Here is a 16,491-nt window from a genome sequence, read left to right on the forward strand (position 1 = left end):
TTAGCCATGGATGAAATTTCTCAAGACAGATTAAATGCCAATGAATCACTTAGGGTAGGTGCGCCAGTTGCTTTCAGAAACTTTTCAAATTAAGGATGATCAGTGGCGTACACAGGAATTTTGCAAGGGGAGAGTCCAAGATCGAAAGCCTCATTCTCATATCGTACCCCAATATGCCGTCAAACGTATTGACTTGATTTTATCGATTCCCGAGAGCGAAAAACATTAAAAAATTAACTATTGAATACATAATAAGGTATAATTTAATCAAATATATTTAAATAAATTACCAGAAAATGAAAGAATATGAGCTTTTACTTTTCTTATAATTAAATATGGGTGGGTTCAAGTTCATAGAATCTCATTTTAATCTGTAATTGCAAAACTAAAAACATGGTTATCACTGTATTTATTTATAATCACCATTCTGCTTCTTATAAGGCAATTTGCTATAGGAAAAGTGCACAATGTTTTAAAAATTCTTTTAACATTAGGATTTTATTTTTTCAATTATTAGAACTGAAAATGTTACCTTTGTTTCAAATTATTCTCGTACAAAATACGAAGAATCGTAATCAATTGGGAAAAAAAGCAAGACCTATAGGAGGAGCTCGGACCCCCTGGACTTTTCCCTTGTGCGCCACTGAGGATAATTATGTAATTAAAATACCTTATATACTTGCATATAAATCAAGAAATGTAATACAAAAAAGTTGGGGACCAACTAATCAGTGGGGCAAAATTTTTACCAAACAATTCTTCAAAAAAAAAAACCCCTAAGCAATTTCCCTGATTTTAGTTCACCCCCCCCCCCTCCCGTCCTCCCCAAAAGAAAACGCTGCAGGAGTAAATACTTACACATTCTGATTAGAATTTTACATTGTCTGACTATTGAATAAAGACCAAATAATACTACAGTAAAAGACCAATTATGCAAAAAGTGCAGAATTGCCGCATTCACATTTTTCTATAAGTTGGTCATGTGGAAGTTAAAGCTCATTTATAAAGATTAATTTAATATGTCTACAGTGCAAAAAAATTCTTGATATTAACTTAAAATAAGAGCAACAAGTAAGAAAAAAAGTAGATGCTAAAACAAACCTTTTTAGTGCAAAAGTGTGTTTTGATCGTAAGGATGTTCATTACATTTCCTTTACCTTCTTTTTTAAATGATGATTTTCAAACATTGCAGAAAAACATTCCAGGTTTTTTCAGAAAGCCTGGGTTTGATTTACTTGGGTTTTCGATTTTGCCCAATTTTCCACCTAAAATTAGTGGAGTCGACTTAAAGCGAGTATATGCAGTACTTTTATGATAATAATTTTTTGTAAAACCGTCTGTGAATACATTTATCATATTTTATTTCAATCCTTATTAATTTTACGTATTTTTCTTATAAAGATGAATTATAGTTTTTATTCACCATGTAATTTATCTCAATATTAATTCTATTTTTTTCAACTTCTAATTTTTTCTCCTTTGTTTTAGTAAGGGCTGCTGAGAGCTAAGGCATTTGTGCCCGTTATCAGTTCATTGGTCGCCAGGCCCACCTTCCTCAACTTGTCAAATTTATATAACTCTGATTCCAAGCTGGGTCCTGAAGGGATGGGCTCCTAGTTTCTGGCTAGGCTGATCCCATAAATTGCATCAATTCAGCAATCTTTTAGCATCTCTACATAAAATACACCGCCAGCTCAGTCAATTCCAGCCGAGGACTGCAGTTTCGTGCTTATTAGCACTCATCAGCCCGACATAGGAGTGACCGAGCTGGAGGTGGAAAACCTCTTAAGGAAGCCAAGAGTGCCAAACAAACTGGTAGCTAACACAGAATTAGAACTGACCTGCCTTGCCTTCAAAATTCGAGTTGAACCAAACCATTGTTTCGGTTCCTCGTCTGGTCAGTTCTAATTCTGTGTTAGCTACCAGTTTGTTTGGCACTCTAGGCTTCCTTAAGAGGTTTTCCACCTCCAGCTCAGTCACTCCTATGCCGGGCTGATGAGTGCTAATAAGCACGAAATTGCAGTCCTCGGCTGGAATTGACTGAGCTGGCGGTGTATTTCATGTATTTCTGCCTTAGCCCTGGCTATAGGGCGGTAACTTACTGAAAATATTAATTCTAGTCTATTTTATACTAGTGGTATCCACACGGCTTTGCCTGTAGTTGAAAATTAAAAGGTCATTTGGTTTGCCTGTATATTTACAAATAATGGATGATGAATTTCTCGCCAATTGGCTATGTTCATTCGCTCTCCCATTCCACGTAATGATAATTTCATAATGTACTCGTCCATCTTATGATCATTTTGCTTCTTAAAATGTTCTTAAAATTGAAATAGAAAAAGAACAAAATCGAATTTTCAAAAAATCGCTTCGAGGTGCACACCCCCGTGCTACAAACTAACTTTATGCCAAATTTCATGGAAATCGGCCGAACCGTCTAGGTGCTATGTGCTTCACAGAGATCCAGACATCCTACACACAGAGAGACTTTAAGCTTTATTATTAGTAAAGACGTTCTTGGGAAGTCCAAGACAATCAATCAATTGGCAAGAAATATGTACTTTCTGCTTAAATGATACTGTAACACCTTTACAACATTCAGTGCCTCAATATATATTTAGGTGGACCCTGAGGTCATGACTGCCACTTGTCTTCCTCATATGACATTATACAGATCAGCTTCTTGTTGCATTTTAGATAGTGCTCATCATAAGATTTTTTAGATAGTAATATACATACATTGAAGCACCGTTTATACGTTTTTGAAGAGACTATGTAAAAAACGTACAAATGAAAAAAAACGTATGATAGGTATAGGTTAATGTGTATTAGACTCTGCAATAACCAACTTAAAAAACGCATAATTTATAAAAACGTGTAAAAGAGAAACATATAAACGGTACTTCACTGTATTTACTTTCATGTCCATTGTTAATAGTTATATAATACAAATACAAATACAAAAGTGATGACCAGCAACAGGCTCTGGACCCAGCTAAACTGGTCCTAGTCGATTTACAATCCCCCGTGAAGATCAATGACCCTCTTAAAACTATCTACTCCCATGCTCATTACCACCTCTTCCGGTAAGCTGTTCCAAGGTTCCACTACCCTGCTATAATAATAATTTTTCCTAATATCCATGTTAGCCTGAGATTTAAATAGCTTAAAACAATGACCCCTTGTCCTGTTTTCAGTGCTAAACTTCAGCCCCGTTAACATCTTTCATTTTAATAAATTTAAACAACTGAATCATGTCCTCTCGGTCTCTTCTTTGCTCAAGACTACATTTTTAGCCTTCTAAGCCTGGAATCATAGTCTAAATGACTGACTGATTTGTATCTCAGGTATGATACATAGCTAGATTGAACAATTTATTAGCTTAAGTTCTTCCCCACTCAATCGAAAATGTGAATGTCGAAGGAAAGTAAATACCTGTCAGAAGTAGCTTTTCTTGTCATCATTATGATCACTATCATTTAAAGTGATTTGCAATTTGCAGGTTGATGAAGTAGAAGCATTATCTGCTATTTTCGGAGATGATTGGCTCGAAGAAGATGCTGAACATAGAGTATATAGCATCAATGTGGCCAACAGTACAGGGAACAGTATATATCTTCAAGTGAGATCTGTTTGATATTATAAACATAATTGTTACTTTTAAATTAAGATTTTGGTCTTTCGTGTTGGATTCTACATTAATAGACATAAAAATGATTTAAAAAAAAAAGGTCAAAATGAACTTTCTCTATGTATCAGGGTATGGCTAGTTTATATACCAACTGTAAGTTGAAACACTTAAACTAAAAGTAAATAAAGTAGTTCATTCTTTTTTTAAAACTATTTTAACTTCAAAAACTTATTTCAAAAGGTAGGTATGCTGGTTTATAAAATCGACTGCTTTATAAAATCGCGCCTCCTCAGAATGAATGGGATTTTAATAAGTGCCTAGTACTGTACCATTGAATTCAGCTTAAAAAATTGCAATAATCTAGGGGAAAAGTTCTTCTGTATAGGTAGTATAGTGTAAAGTTTGCGTTAAATATTATGAAATGCTTCCTGTTTTGTTTTTAAAATGTCAAACAGTTACCTGTGGAATTGCCCTAGTACAGCGGTTCCCAACCGGTGGTTCTCAAACCCCTGGGGGTTCACGAAAAAAATATAGTAATGGTGGAGTTTTAACATGCCTGTTTCTGATAAAGTCTCATGTTCAAACGGTTTCAAGCAAATTTTGCTCCTTTTTTGCTTGCACATCTGATACGTTTATCATTAACATATTTGCGTACTTCCTGACATATTTTACATTGAAATAATTTAGTCTGTCATTGCAAAGTGATGGTTTTAGCGCTTCCATTGAGAATGATAGCCCTGAAGCCATGCTGAAAAAGCTCTACTTATGAATACAATGTCTTCAGATGAAATAATTTGAAAGCGTTCATTTCTTCTGAAGCTTTTGATCGGAAAGATTGATTAAACTTGATGAAGACATTACATCGAGCATATGCAAGTGTCTAAAATATTTTGATGTTTAGTTTCTTTACCATTATTTTGAGTACAAGGAAGAGCTATCGCTCTGCTCTTGTGTTGAGTCAAAAATGCATAGAAGCGAGGTCAGGCTGTTGATTGTTGCTATAGTTTTCACACTACATATTCTACAATTTACCTCAAGCTTTGCAGTCGAAAAAGGAAAATAATAGCTAGCAACCCAAAAATACCACAGGAAGTATCAAAAATTAATTACTATAAAAAGTTTTTGTGGGTGAAAGTTTTGCAGTGTGAATTTTACGCACTAAAAAAAAAATCAGCAGAAATTAACCATGCAACTTAATTTGCACACCATGTAAATAAGGAATTTATGAAATTTGTGAAGAAAATCTTTTGTGATAAGTAAGCAAAAAAATATTTGTTTTGTTAAAAATTACTACCTTTTGTGTAACAATTAGAGGAAATGCATATTTTGAACATGGATGTTTCTATTATTTTTCAATATATGGATTTTACTCTGCACTTAAAGCATAATTACAAAAAAATTCTTCAGCAATCAAACGATTAATGCACTCAAGATATCTTTATCAAACAGCTAGGCTTGTAGTCCTTTTCAAGAAGACTTAAACCTAGAGATCTTTCTCATTTTACTGTAAGAAAACAGTTCATTTACTGAGACAGTTCCCTGAAAGGTATTTTAAAGATCATTCTTTATTTGACTTCTGATTAAGTGATAATAGAGATAAATGTACCCTTGTGTCAGAAAAATTTCAGCCAAACTCTCTCTCTCTCTCTCTCTCTCCTTGACCTCTTTGTTCCATCCATTTTCAAATGTTTTTTAAAGTTGATGATAGATGCTTAACGCAGAACAATCACTGTGTTTATTTTTTGGTGAATTTGTTTTGCATTCATTTTTTAGCAATAATTTTAGTTCATAGCAATATTTGTAATTCTATATTTTGCAATTATGTTTTCACTCTTGTTAAAAACTATGAAGCAGCATCAAACTTTAAAAAAATCTCCCAAATTTTATTGTCTATGTGTGTGCGTTTTTTTTTGCTTGTTACTTATTATTGTGGAAAATTATTTGATTTGGAATGGCAACAGTCAATTCAGCGCTTCCTAGTATGAACTAGAATCAAGTGTTCAGTCGCCACTGAAATACCATCGATGAATGTAGAATTTCAATATTTTGATGTGATGAAAGTCACCCCTTTTGATGCGACCTGTGCTCCCAATCTTCGATATACAGTAACCCCTCGTTATATCGCGCTTTTCGGGGGACAAAGAAAAAGAGCGATATATCCGAAAGTGCGATATAACGGAGGGCATTAAAAATAGTTATGTCTAATACCACAAGTAAATTGGCATTCGTTCTTTTTGACATTAGTTTCTAATGGTTTCGATGTGGGTACTATCACACCTATTGAAATTTAAACAAGATTGAAATTTAAGTAAATTTTCACCGTCAGAAAGTTAAAATCATCAAATGGCGAATGAAGACGATCTTTCTGAACTGCCGCGAGATAAGAATGAGCATTCCAATACCCTCTTATTCCGAGTAGGTTTTTTAATCCATTTTACTTGCTGTAGAAAGGATGTGAAAAGTAAAAGAAACCAGATTGTTTCCAGGAAACTATTTCGCCCGTCCAGATCATTATTCCCTTCTTTGATGCAAATCCTGGTTTGTGCAACCAAGTACAAATCTTTTCTGTACTAAAAGAAGGGCGTATGTTCTCTTCTACATGGACTACTATGATGACGCTTGATGTCTCTCACTCCTTGTAAAGGCAATGTATCAATTCAAAAGAAGATGTCAAGTAGTTTACAGACCATCTTAAACTGAAATATACTGTGTGGGTATGTACATTTGGATGACAGGAATTGCTGCTTCTTTTCCAGCGAATTCAGAAGAATTGCTTCCTTTTGTTCATTGACAAAAGAGAGAAGAAAGAGACCTTCTCTGTGCAATACCATATGTTTTCAGAAATGGTTTCAAACTTAAAGCAAAGTTTTTTTCCAATTTTAGGCTTTAATATTTCGGGAGACAGAAGAAAAGAGCGATATATCCGAATGAGCGATATAACGAGGGGCTACTGTATATAACTTATGTGCACTGTATATACGTTTCAACTAACAGTTCTTAATTAAAATGTTTTTTCTAACCTTCAATAAGCGTTTGTCGATTTTTGAATTCGATGTGGCAAGTTTACCCACTGAACCATTTTACAACATTACCTAGTACCCAAGGGGTTCGCCGACTTCTTTAGGAGTTGGGAAGGGGTTCGCATAGGAGAAAAAGTCGGGAACCACTGCCCTAGCACAATTTATTTATATGCACCCACATGTATGCCAGATTTTCGTTATGGTATTGCGGCAATATTATCATTTGCCTGTGATAGAATCAAAGAAAGAATTTGCCCCAAGCAAGAAATCTTTTTGTTTATTAAAAGAGCGAGAAATCATCCACTGTGATTGATGAGAGTTTATGAATTAGTTTTCAATAAATATGCAGTTAAAATACAAGTAAAAAACATATTTCTTTAAACAAAATATTCACATTCAAAATGAAACTTTGGTGGTAAAATTATCGAAGAGTTTTATTTCAGTGTTAGATCTTTGAAAAAAAAAAAAAAATAATAGTATGTTGTATTGTTTATCTTTTTTGTATATCATTTACAGTCATTCAAGGCAACTTTGTTTCCACAACTGTCTATTTTGAAGTGCCCTGCCCTACTTGTATTATACGATAGTGTTATTATACATATTGGGATTATATAGAAAAAAAATTCCTGCAATAGTCATGTAAAATAAGAAAAAAGAATTATAAAACCATTAAAAAACTTCCATTGACCTGGTTCAAGGTCCACTTGTAGCCTCTTTGAACTATATGTGAAATGTTTGGAAGTTAAATTATTGCTACTTTGAACCAGAAAAATCAAATTTAAGAACTCTTAAAAACTCTCCATTTTTATTTTGTAGCCTCAGCCTTCTATAATTCTTGAAATTAGAGACGTACCGAGTAGCACTTTGGCCGAGTACCGAGTACTCGGCCTTTCACTACTCCGCCGAGTACCGAGTTACCGAGTACTCGGCTTTTCACTACTCGGCTGAGTCACCAAGTATCAATTATGCTTTAAGAAGAACCACCGACACACATGTGATGAATTTTGAACTTATTGGAATAGTAGTATAGACCTCCTTGTCCATATAATAGTTTTTAAAACTAAATTCCTGCTGAAATTTAATTATGCATTATATATACAATTTTGTTTGTGTCAAAAATTTTACAAAGAAAAATATTTTTAAAATTAAAAATAAATAAATAAAAGGTATGATTAATCAAGTTGGAATTAAAACAAATTACAGTAAAATCCCTCTAATGCGGACACTAACGGGGCAAATTTTTTTGTCCACAATATAGAGGTGTCCGCAGGACAGAGGTTTAATAATGTTATTTGCATTGGAACTGTGGAATTAAAAATTGTCCGCATAAGAGGGGTGTCCGTTAGGAGGGGTTTCACTGTATACCAATCAATTATAGTTCTAGTCCGTCAAACATAAATAATTTTTAAAAGCAGATAAAACATATGTGCAGGAACACTGCAGACACGTGTTTCTGCACCCTCCACCCACCCCCCGTTACAAGGAATGTCTTTTTCAGTGCATAACATGTGAGCTAAAGAACGTAAAGACATTCAACAAAAAAATCCGACTTTTGTCGGATGACTTTAAATCTACGAGCTCCCATTTTGTGCATTGAAAAAGGAATTCCTTGCAATGCCAAAACACGTGTCTGCAGTGTTCCTGCACTGTGGTTTAACGTTGTTTTATTTCCTTTTATTTTTTAAGCAAAGGTATTTTTGCATTTTTTATAACTAATTTTAATTTGTAGCAAAAATCCATTTTTAATATAAAAATTCCATATTTTCTATACTTACCTTTTTTGCGTAATTTTTAATAAATAAGTTTTATTAACTTTGGGGACATTAAAATAAAGATTTATTCCATTGAAGCATTACAAACTTCATTATTCTCAAAATTTAAATTTGTTGGGCTAAATGCCTTTATTTTTGGTTCTTGAAGGATTTAACCAATATTATTTAAAAAAAAAAATCATTTTGTGACTTACCTTTTGCCATTCCGAGAGAAAACCTTGCGCGGGGAATCCCATCCACCTGCCACCAACACTCAAATGTCCGAGTTTGAATCGGAAGTGTTCGGAAAAACATGTGGCGCGCTATGATTGGTTGCCGTCATTCGGCAGATGTCGGTAAATCTCCGAAAGAGCACGTGTCGATGACGTGATGAAATCATGTTGAGGTGTTAAGTGCTGAATACCAAATTAAATAAGAATTGTGCAACCTGCAAGCTGTGTGATTACGGAGTAGTGTTGTTCTGGCAATATGCAAATCATGTAACGTCACATTGTTTCGGGAAAGGCCGAATCTGGCTATAAATACACAGACCGGCCGTAACTCGATGGCTTCGTTACTTTTTCTACTCGTCTCCTCGTCTTGTGTTGTCTGTGTCTTGTGAACGTGTTCGTCAAATGTCATCATAAATTTTCGCTACTGGCCTCTTGGGTGAGGTCTGGTCTTTCTTGAAAAAGCACTGCTGATGTCTTAAGTTTGGAAAGCGCGTGTTGTGATGACGTCTACCAAAGTGAAAAGTTATAGTTTTCCCTGATGGGGGTTAATTGTTCTCCGATGAAAGAAGATCGTGTCCATCCTTGGTATGCCTTTTCCTTGATGTGGTGAACTGTTGCTCACGCGGTACGAACTGACCTGCCTGCAATTCGTGGAAATTGCCCTGCCGTCCAACGACCGGTGAGGCGTCACCATGGAACATCAATAGGACTTTTGATCCATGCATGGACTTATTGTAAGATCTCTTTTTTAATTTTTTCGGGGAACAAATCATTGTGTTGTAATCATTTTTCAATATGTGTCAAATAAATGTTTTTCAGTGTAAAGAATGATTCATGTTTTATTTTCTTCGGGCAGACCACTACCTCAAATTTTTAGTTGGAAATGAGTTGCCTAATTTTCAGCTTAGCTGTAGGCCATTAATCTCAAATTATATCCAACAGGTGGTAGCAGAGTCGTGTGGTTGACCTGCCCGGAGAAAATTGAATCATTTTTTTATTATTATGGAGAAAGATTATAGAAACGTTGAGAAGTTGGGCTCCCATAATTGGGCTACCTGGTCCAAAGATATAAAAATGGTGTTCATAGAAAGGGATTTATGGGAGATTACCCAAAAGAAACCAGAAGGGGAGTTAACTAGTGCTGACAGAAAAAGATGTGGCCAAGCTTTAGCCATCATCTATTTAAACTTGGAAAAAGACATAGAAAGGTTAATTGATAATTTGGAAGATCCCAGTGAAGTCTGGAAAGCCCTTAAGGCAAATTTTGAACCCCGTCTTTGGCCAGAGTAGCCGCATTGTGGGAATCCTACTTCTCTTGCAAAATGCAAGAAGGTGAAACGGTGGGATTATTCGCTGCAAGGTTGGGGGGAATTTTTAACCAATTAGTCGAAAATGGATATATTATGGAAGAAAAACTCAGAACTTTTCAATTGATACGGCATTTACCTCCAAATTTCAGCAGTATTGTTCAAGCCATCTACAGATGGGAAGGAGAGAGATTTACTTTCTCGAAAGTAAAAGATGAACTACTGGCTGAGGAAGGTAGGATTAGGTATTTGGCCGAAGAGCCTAATGTAGAAAATTCGGCAATGTTTTCAAAACCCGGAAACTCCGGAATGGCAAATGGTAGGGGTAAATTTCTTGCTAAAAATAAAGTTTGTTACATTTGCAAAAAGAAAGGGCATATTGCGTCGAAGTGTTGGAGCCGTAATAAGGTAAAACAGGATAAGAATTTTAAATTCAAAACCAAAGAAGACCATCAGGCAGGAATGTTTTGTTCAGTAAATGAAAACGAAATTTCTGCAAACACTACCTACCCAAAATGTGAGGATACATGGCTATTGGATAGCGGCAGCACATCTCATTTTTGTAGAGATAGATCATTATTTGCCGAGCTAGAGCCTGTGCAAAACACACAAATGGAGGTAGCTGTAGGAAATGTGAAGAGCCAAGTAGAGGGCATTGGGAAAGTGATTTTTAAAATTGAATCAGATGGAAAATTAGTTACCATCACCCTGAATAACGTTTTCTATGCTCCAACACTGCGACGCAACCTAATTTCTGGTTCTTGTATAGACAGACAGGGCTATAAGCTCAAATGGTTGCCCGGAAAGATCTGTGTTTTTAATCAAGAAAATGTTAAATTATTTACAGCAAATTTAATAAATAAACTTTATCATGTTAAACCAAATTTTTATATTGATTGTGAAAATGTTAATTATACCAAAGTTTTTAAGACCAAGGACCCGTCTGAAGGGGCCAATATGGTCAGTGTTGATATGGAAAAATGGCATAGGAGATTTTGCCATATAAATATGGATAGTATCACCAAAAGGAGTAAACTTGGTGCAGTCCAAGGACTGGAGATTAAGAAGGGGCAAAAACCCAATTGTGACCCTTGTCAATTAGGAAAAATGAGGAAGTGCTCGTTTAAATCTATGCCAGAAAGGCGTACTAATTCTGCACTTCAATTGCTCTACATGGACCTGATGGGACCCCTTCAGACCGAGTCCTTGGGGGGAAAGAAATATATTTTTATAATCATAGATGATTTCTCAAGAAAGTCATATGTTTTCTTTTTAAGAACAAAAAATGAGGCATTTAATGTTTTTGTAAATTTTCAAAAAAGGACTGAAAGATTCCTGAACTCAAAAATTTTGGCTATCCGTTCCGATAATGGAACAGAATTTGTTAACAAAGATTTTGAAAACTATCTCACCAATCAGGGAATAAAGATAGAGCGGACCAATTCCTACACCCCGCAAATGAACGGGGTAGTAGAAAGGTATAATTTAACCATAATGAATGGTGTGAGGTCTATGCTCAAGGATTCTGGATTGGGGGATGAGTTTTGGGCTGAAGCCGCTCTTTGTTTCAACTATGTAAGGAATCGGACGGTAATAGGAAATATGGACAAGACCCCTTTCGAGCTGTTTTCTGGACGTAAACCTTCAGTGAGGCACCTACGTATTTTTGGGTGTACTGCCTATGTAGGTCAGCCTAGGTCCAAACTAAAAAAGTTAGATATGAGGGCTACCAAGGGGATCATGGTCGGATACGCCTTACGTACCAAAGGGTACAGAATATGGGATCCTGAAACCAGAACAGTCACAGAAACTATTAACGTAAAGTTTAATGAAAATGAAAGATGGGGGGAATTAAGAGTCCAAAATAAAAATGAGAGAAAATTTAACTTTATCAGGCCTATAAGTGAAGTTCAACTTGAACAGGAAATCCAGGAGAGCGTTGAGCAAACTCCCTGTGAAAAAATTAAATGGGTTAGAGAAGCCAAAAAGAGAAAGACCGGGGATAGGACTGATATTTATTATACAATTGCCGGTAACAATAAAGTAAGATTAAATTCATTAAAACAGGTTCTAAAATATTGTAGTGAAAATAAAATAGAGTATAAACCAAAGCTTTTTGACTTTTCATCTAAAAATCCAACAGTAGGGGAAATCTGTGACGACAGTGAAAGTTCGGGAGAAAGTGAAGAAGCAAGTTTGGTAGAAATTTCTATACCGAATTCGTATAGGCAATGTATGGCTACCCCCAAGGTGGACAACTGGAAACTGGCCATGGAGTCTGAATTAGATGTCATTAACCAAAGAGAGGTGTGGGACCTTGTACCCCCACCAGAGGGGAAACCAATTTTGGGAAACAGGTGGGTCTACGACCTCAAGGTTAATGACAGGGGTGAAATTGTAAGATACAAGGCCAGATTAGTTGTAAGGGGGGACCGTCAGTCAATTGAGTCATATTCTGAAGTTTTCAGTCCAGTAATTGAGTTTTCACTTGTAAGAGTTTACTTTTCTATTTTTATATGTCTTTTAAAATGGTATCACTCACAAATTGATGTAAAAAATGCTTACCTGTATGCTGATTTAGAGGAACAAATCTACATGAGACAACCAGAGGGTTTTGTCAGTAAAAGCCACCCTAATTTTGTCTGTAAATTGAAGAAGTCTCTCTATGGACTACACCAGTCCGGAAGAAACTGGTTCTTAGAAATAGACAGTGTTCTTCGTGGTTTTGGTTTTCAAAAGTTAAAAGGATGTAATTGTGTATATCATAGAGACAAAAATACTTTTCTTCTTATTTATGTAGATGATATAATAATTCTAGCAAAAAATGAAAATTTAATTAAAAAGGTAATTAATGAAATTAAAAGTATGTATGATATTAAAGAAATGGGGAAAACCAGAAAGCTCCTGGGGATTGAATTTGTGGAAGATAAAAATAATCTTTTTATTCACCAAAGCTCTTATATTTCGAAGGTCTTGGAGTTATTCTCTGACTACTATGTGCCAAATTCAACCCTCCCAATCTCAAAGGGTACAGTTTTGTCGAAGGACGACTGCCCGAAAACTGAGGAAGGAAAAAGGGAAGCAGAAAAGCTCCCATACAGAAATTTGTTGGGTTGTATGGCATACATAGCGGGAAAGACCCGACCTGACATTTCGTATGCGGTGAATATTTTTTTCCAATTTCAAGCAAATCCCGGAAGAAAGCATTGGGATTTTCTATTAAGATTGCTAGGGTATTTAAAGTATACAATATCATACAAACTAAATTTAAGCTCAATCAATAGTGTAGATCTACGGGGATTTTCCGACTCCGATTACGCAGCTAATCGGGAAGATAGAGTCTCAATGGGAGGATCAATTTTGTGTATTGATCGGGTCCCAATTAATTGGAGGACATTTAAACATAAATGTGTTGCGTTATCCACAATGGAAGCAGAATATATTTCACTTGGTGAAACTGCAAAAGAAATGGTCTGGCTGAAGAGGATAATCACAGAAATAAGTGAATTAAATATTGAAAACCTCCAGCTTAGAGATACAATTATTTATTGTGATAACACTGCAACAATTGATTTTTCTAAGTCTCCCATTGAGAATTCCCGTACAAAACACATTGATGTAAGGTACCATTTTTTAAGAAATTTAATTGAGCAAAAGATTTTTTTGATTAAATATGTGAGGACAAATGTAAACATCGCGGATATTTTCACTAAACCCCTATCTAAGAATTGTTTAAATAAACTTTGTAAAATTATATTTAATTGGGATTAAATGAGGGGGGCGTATCAAATTTTTTGAACTGTTTTTCAAATGTATCTTTTGTAAATATAATATGAATGTAGTTAAATGTTCTTTTAATGTATATAATGTGGTTTTGATGAAATTCCTTCAAGAGGGGGGAACTTGTTGGGCTAAATGCCTTTATTTTTGGTTCTTGAAGGATTTAACCAATATTGTTTAAAAAAAAAATCATTTTGTGACTTACCTTTTGCCATTCCGAGAGAAAACCTTGCGCGGGGAATCCCATCCACCTGCCACCAACACTCAAATGTCCGAGTTTGAATCGGAAGTGTTCGGAAAAACATGTGGCGCGCTATGATTGGTTGCCGTCATTCGGCAGATGTCGGTAAATCTCCGAAAGAGCACGTGTCGATGACGTGATGAAATCATGTTGAGGTGTTAAGTGCTGAATACCAAATTAAGAATTGTGCAACCTGCAAGCTGTGTGATTACGGAGTAGTGTTGTTTTGGCAATATGCAAATCATGTAACGTCACATTGTTTCGGGAAAGGCCGAATCTGGCTATAAATACACAGACCGGCCGTAGCTCGATGGCTTCGTTACTTTTTCTACTCGTCTCCTCGTCTTGTGTTGTCTGTGTCTTGTGAACGTGTTCGTCAAATGTCATCATAAATTTTCGCTACTGGCCTCTTGGGTGAGGTCTGGTCTTTCTTGAAAAAGCACTGCTGATGTCTTAAGTTTGGAAAGCGCGTGTTGTGATGACGTCTACCAAAGTGAAAAGTTATAGTTTTCCCTGATGGGGGTTAATTGTTCTCCAATGAAAGAAGATCGTGTCCATCCTTGGTATGCCTTTTCCTTGATGTGGTGAACTGTTGCTCACGCGGTACGAACTGACCTGCCTGCAATTCGTGGAAATTGCCCTGCCGTCCAACGACCGGTGAGGCGTCACCATGGAACATCAATAGGACTTTTGATCCATGCATGGACTTATTGTAAGATCTCTTTTTTAATTTTTTCGGGGAACAAATCATTGTGTTGTAATCATTTTTCAATATGTGTCAAATAAATGTTTTTCAGTGTAAAGAATGATTCATGTTTTATTTTCTTCGGGCAGACCACTACCTCAAATTTTTAGTTGGAAATGAGTTGCCTAATTTTCAGCTTAGCTGTAGGCCATTAATCTCAAATTATATCCAACAAAATTTGACTTATAAATTTTAATTGTAAATGATTGCAGAATATAATGCTTGCTCTTTTTTTTAAAATAAATTTTAGTATCTGTCTTGGACAATATTCAATTTTTTGCAACTACTCGGTATTGGCCGAGTATCTGATCAGAATTTGGCCGAGTACCGAGTACTCGGCAAATTGGCCGAGTACGGAGTAGTTACCGATTACTCGGTACGTCTCTACTTGAAATGAAAACTCTCATTAAGTAGCACAAAGTTAATCTACCTACATGACTCAGAGTTGCCCTCAATGACTGTACATAAAAGTAGATGTTAACCTAATGAAAAAATTTAACTGCTCAGGTTACTTTACCAGAAAACTACCCATTAGATGGACCTCCTATTTATCAAATAAGGTAAGTTCATATTTTTGATATACTTTTGTTTAAATACATCAAAAATGTATCACAAAATCTAATATTAAGTCTCAACTTTGATTCAACAGTGCACCTTGGATGAGTCGAGAAGGAAAAGCATCTCTTTGTTCTGAAATTGAAGACATTTACTGGTAAAGTTGCAGTACAATATTTTAAAGTAAACATTATAACAGAGATGCCCTTCCTCCCGCCCCCAAAGTTGATGGCATCACCCTCCTAATTCTACAGAACACCCACGCACAGAACAAGACCTACCCCAAAATAAGATTAAAGTCCTGTAAAATACCCCCCCCCCCCCCACCTTTAAACAATTCAATACCTCAGCTATGAACCCTACCTCATGGGCACCCTTGAATATGAACAGTATCTATGAAAATATAGAAAATATTTTATTATAAACTAGTGGTGCCCGCATGGTTTTGCCCGTAGTTGAAAATTAAAAGCTCATTCGGTTCGCTTGTATATTTACAAATAATGGATGACGAATTTCTTGCCAATTGGCTATGTTTATTCGCTCCCCCATTCCATGTCATGATAATTTTGGAATTTACTCGTATATCTTATGATAATTTTGCTCCGGAAAATGTTCTTAAAATTGACATAGAAAAAGAATAAAATCAAATTTTCGAAAAATCGCTTCTAGGTGCACACCCTAACGCTACAAACTAACTTTTTGTCAAATTTCATGGAAATCGGCCGAATGGTCTAGCCGCTATGCGCGTCACAGACATCCAGACAGAGAGACTTTCCGCTTTATTATTAGTAAAGATATTATTTCGTCCATGATTTATGTACATACAGTTGACTCTCTGTTTAACGATGCTCTATTTAACGACTTTCTCTATTTAACGTCGGCTCTTCATGGTCCCAGATGCTCCATTATAGTGTTAAAAGTATTCTACTTAAGGACGATTTTTTGCGGTCCCTTGAAAGTCGTTAAACAGAGAGCCAACTGTATTTTTTCTGTATGTATTACCAATCAGATACTCCTGCCAGAAATAGTTTCAAGGTCTTTAAATATTGCATGATATATATGTGTGTTTTCTTTTAAAAGGGATATTTATATTTTACTATGCTACATATAGTTTAACCCATTTAGTGAATAGTAGTTTTCAGCAGTCAGAATTACAATTGTTCAACTCTAAGACAATTATTAATGATACAGTTAATAAAGTTTAATTCTGCTTAACAGATTCTATAAA

General features: G+C 35.6%; 1 protein-coding gene across 1 annotated transcript in view; it reads left to right on the plus strand.

The window, feature by feature from the left end:
* Positions 1 to 16,491, plus strand: part of LOC129223801 (protein IMPACT-like) — a 40,405-nt gene that overhangs the window by 334 nt on the left and 23,580 nt on the right. The window contains exons 2-5 of the mRNA XM_054858156.1: positions 5 to 54; positions 3,503 to 3,622; positions 15,216 to 15,268; positions 15,358 to 15,420. Coding sequence (XP_054714131.1) covers positions 7 to 54; positions 3,503 to 3,622; positions 15,216 to 15,268; positions 15,358 to 15,420 — 284 coding nt within the window. The 5' untranslated portion in view covers positions 5 to 6. The remainder of the gene's footprint in view (positions 1 to 4; positions 55 to 3,502; positions 3,623 to 15,215; positions 15,269 to 15,357; positions 15,421 to 16,491) is intronic.

Source organism: Uloborus diversus, chromosome 6 (genome assembly GCF_026930045.1).
Source record: "Uloborus diversus isolate 005 chromosome 6, Udiv.v.3.1, whole genome shotgun sequence".
NCBI lineage: Eukaryota > Metazoa > Arthropoda > Arachnida > Araneae > Uloboridae > Uloborus > Uloborus diversus.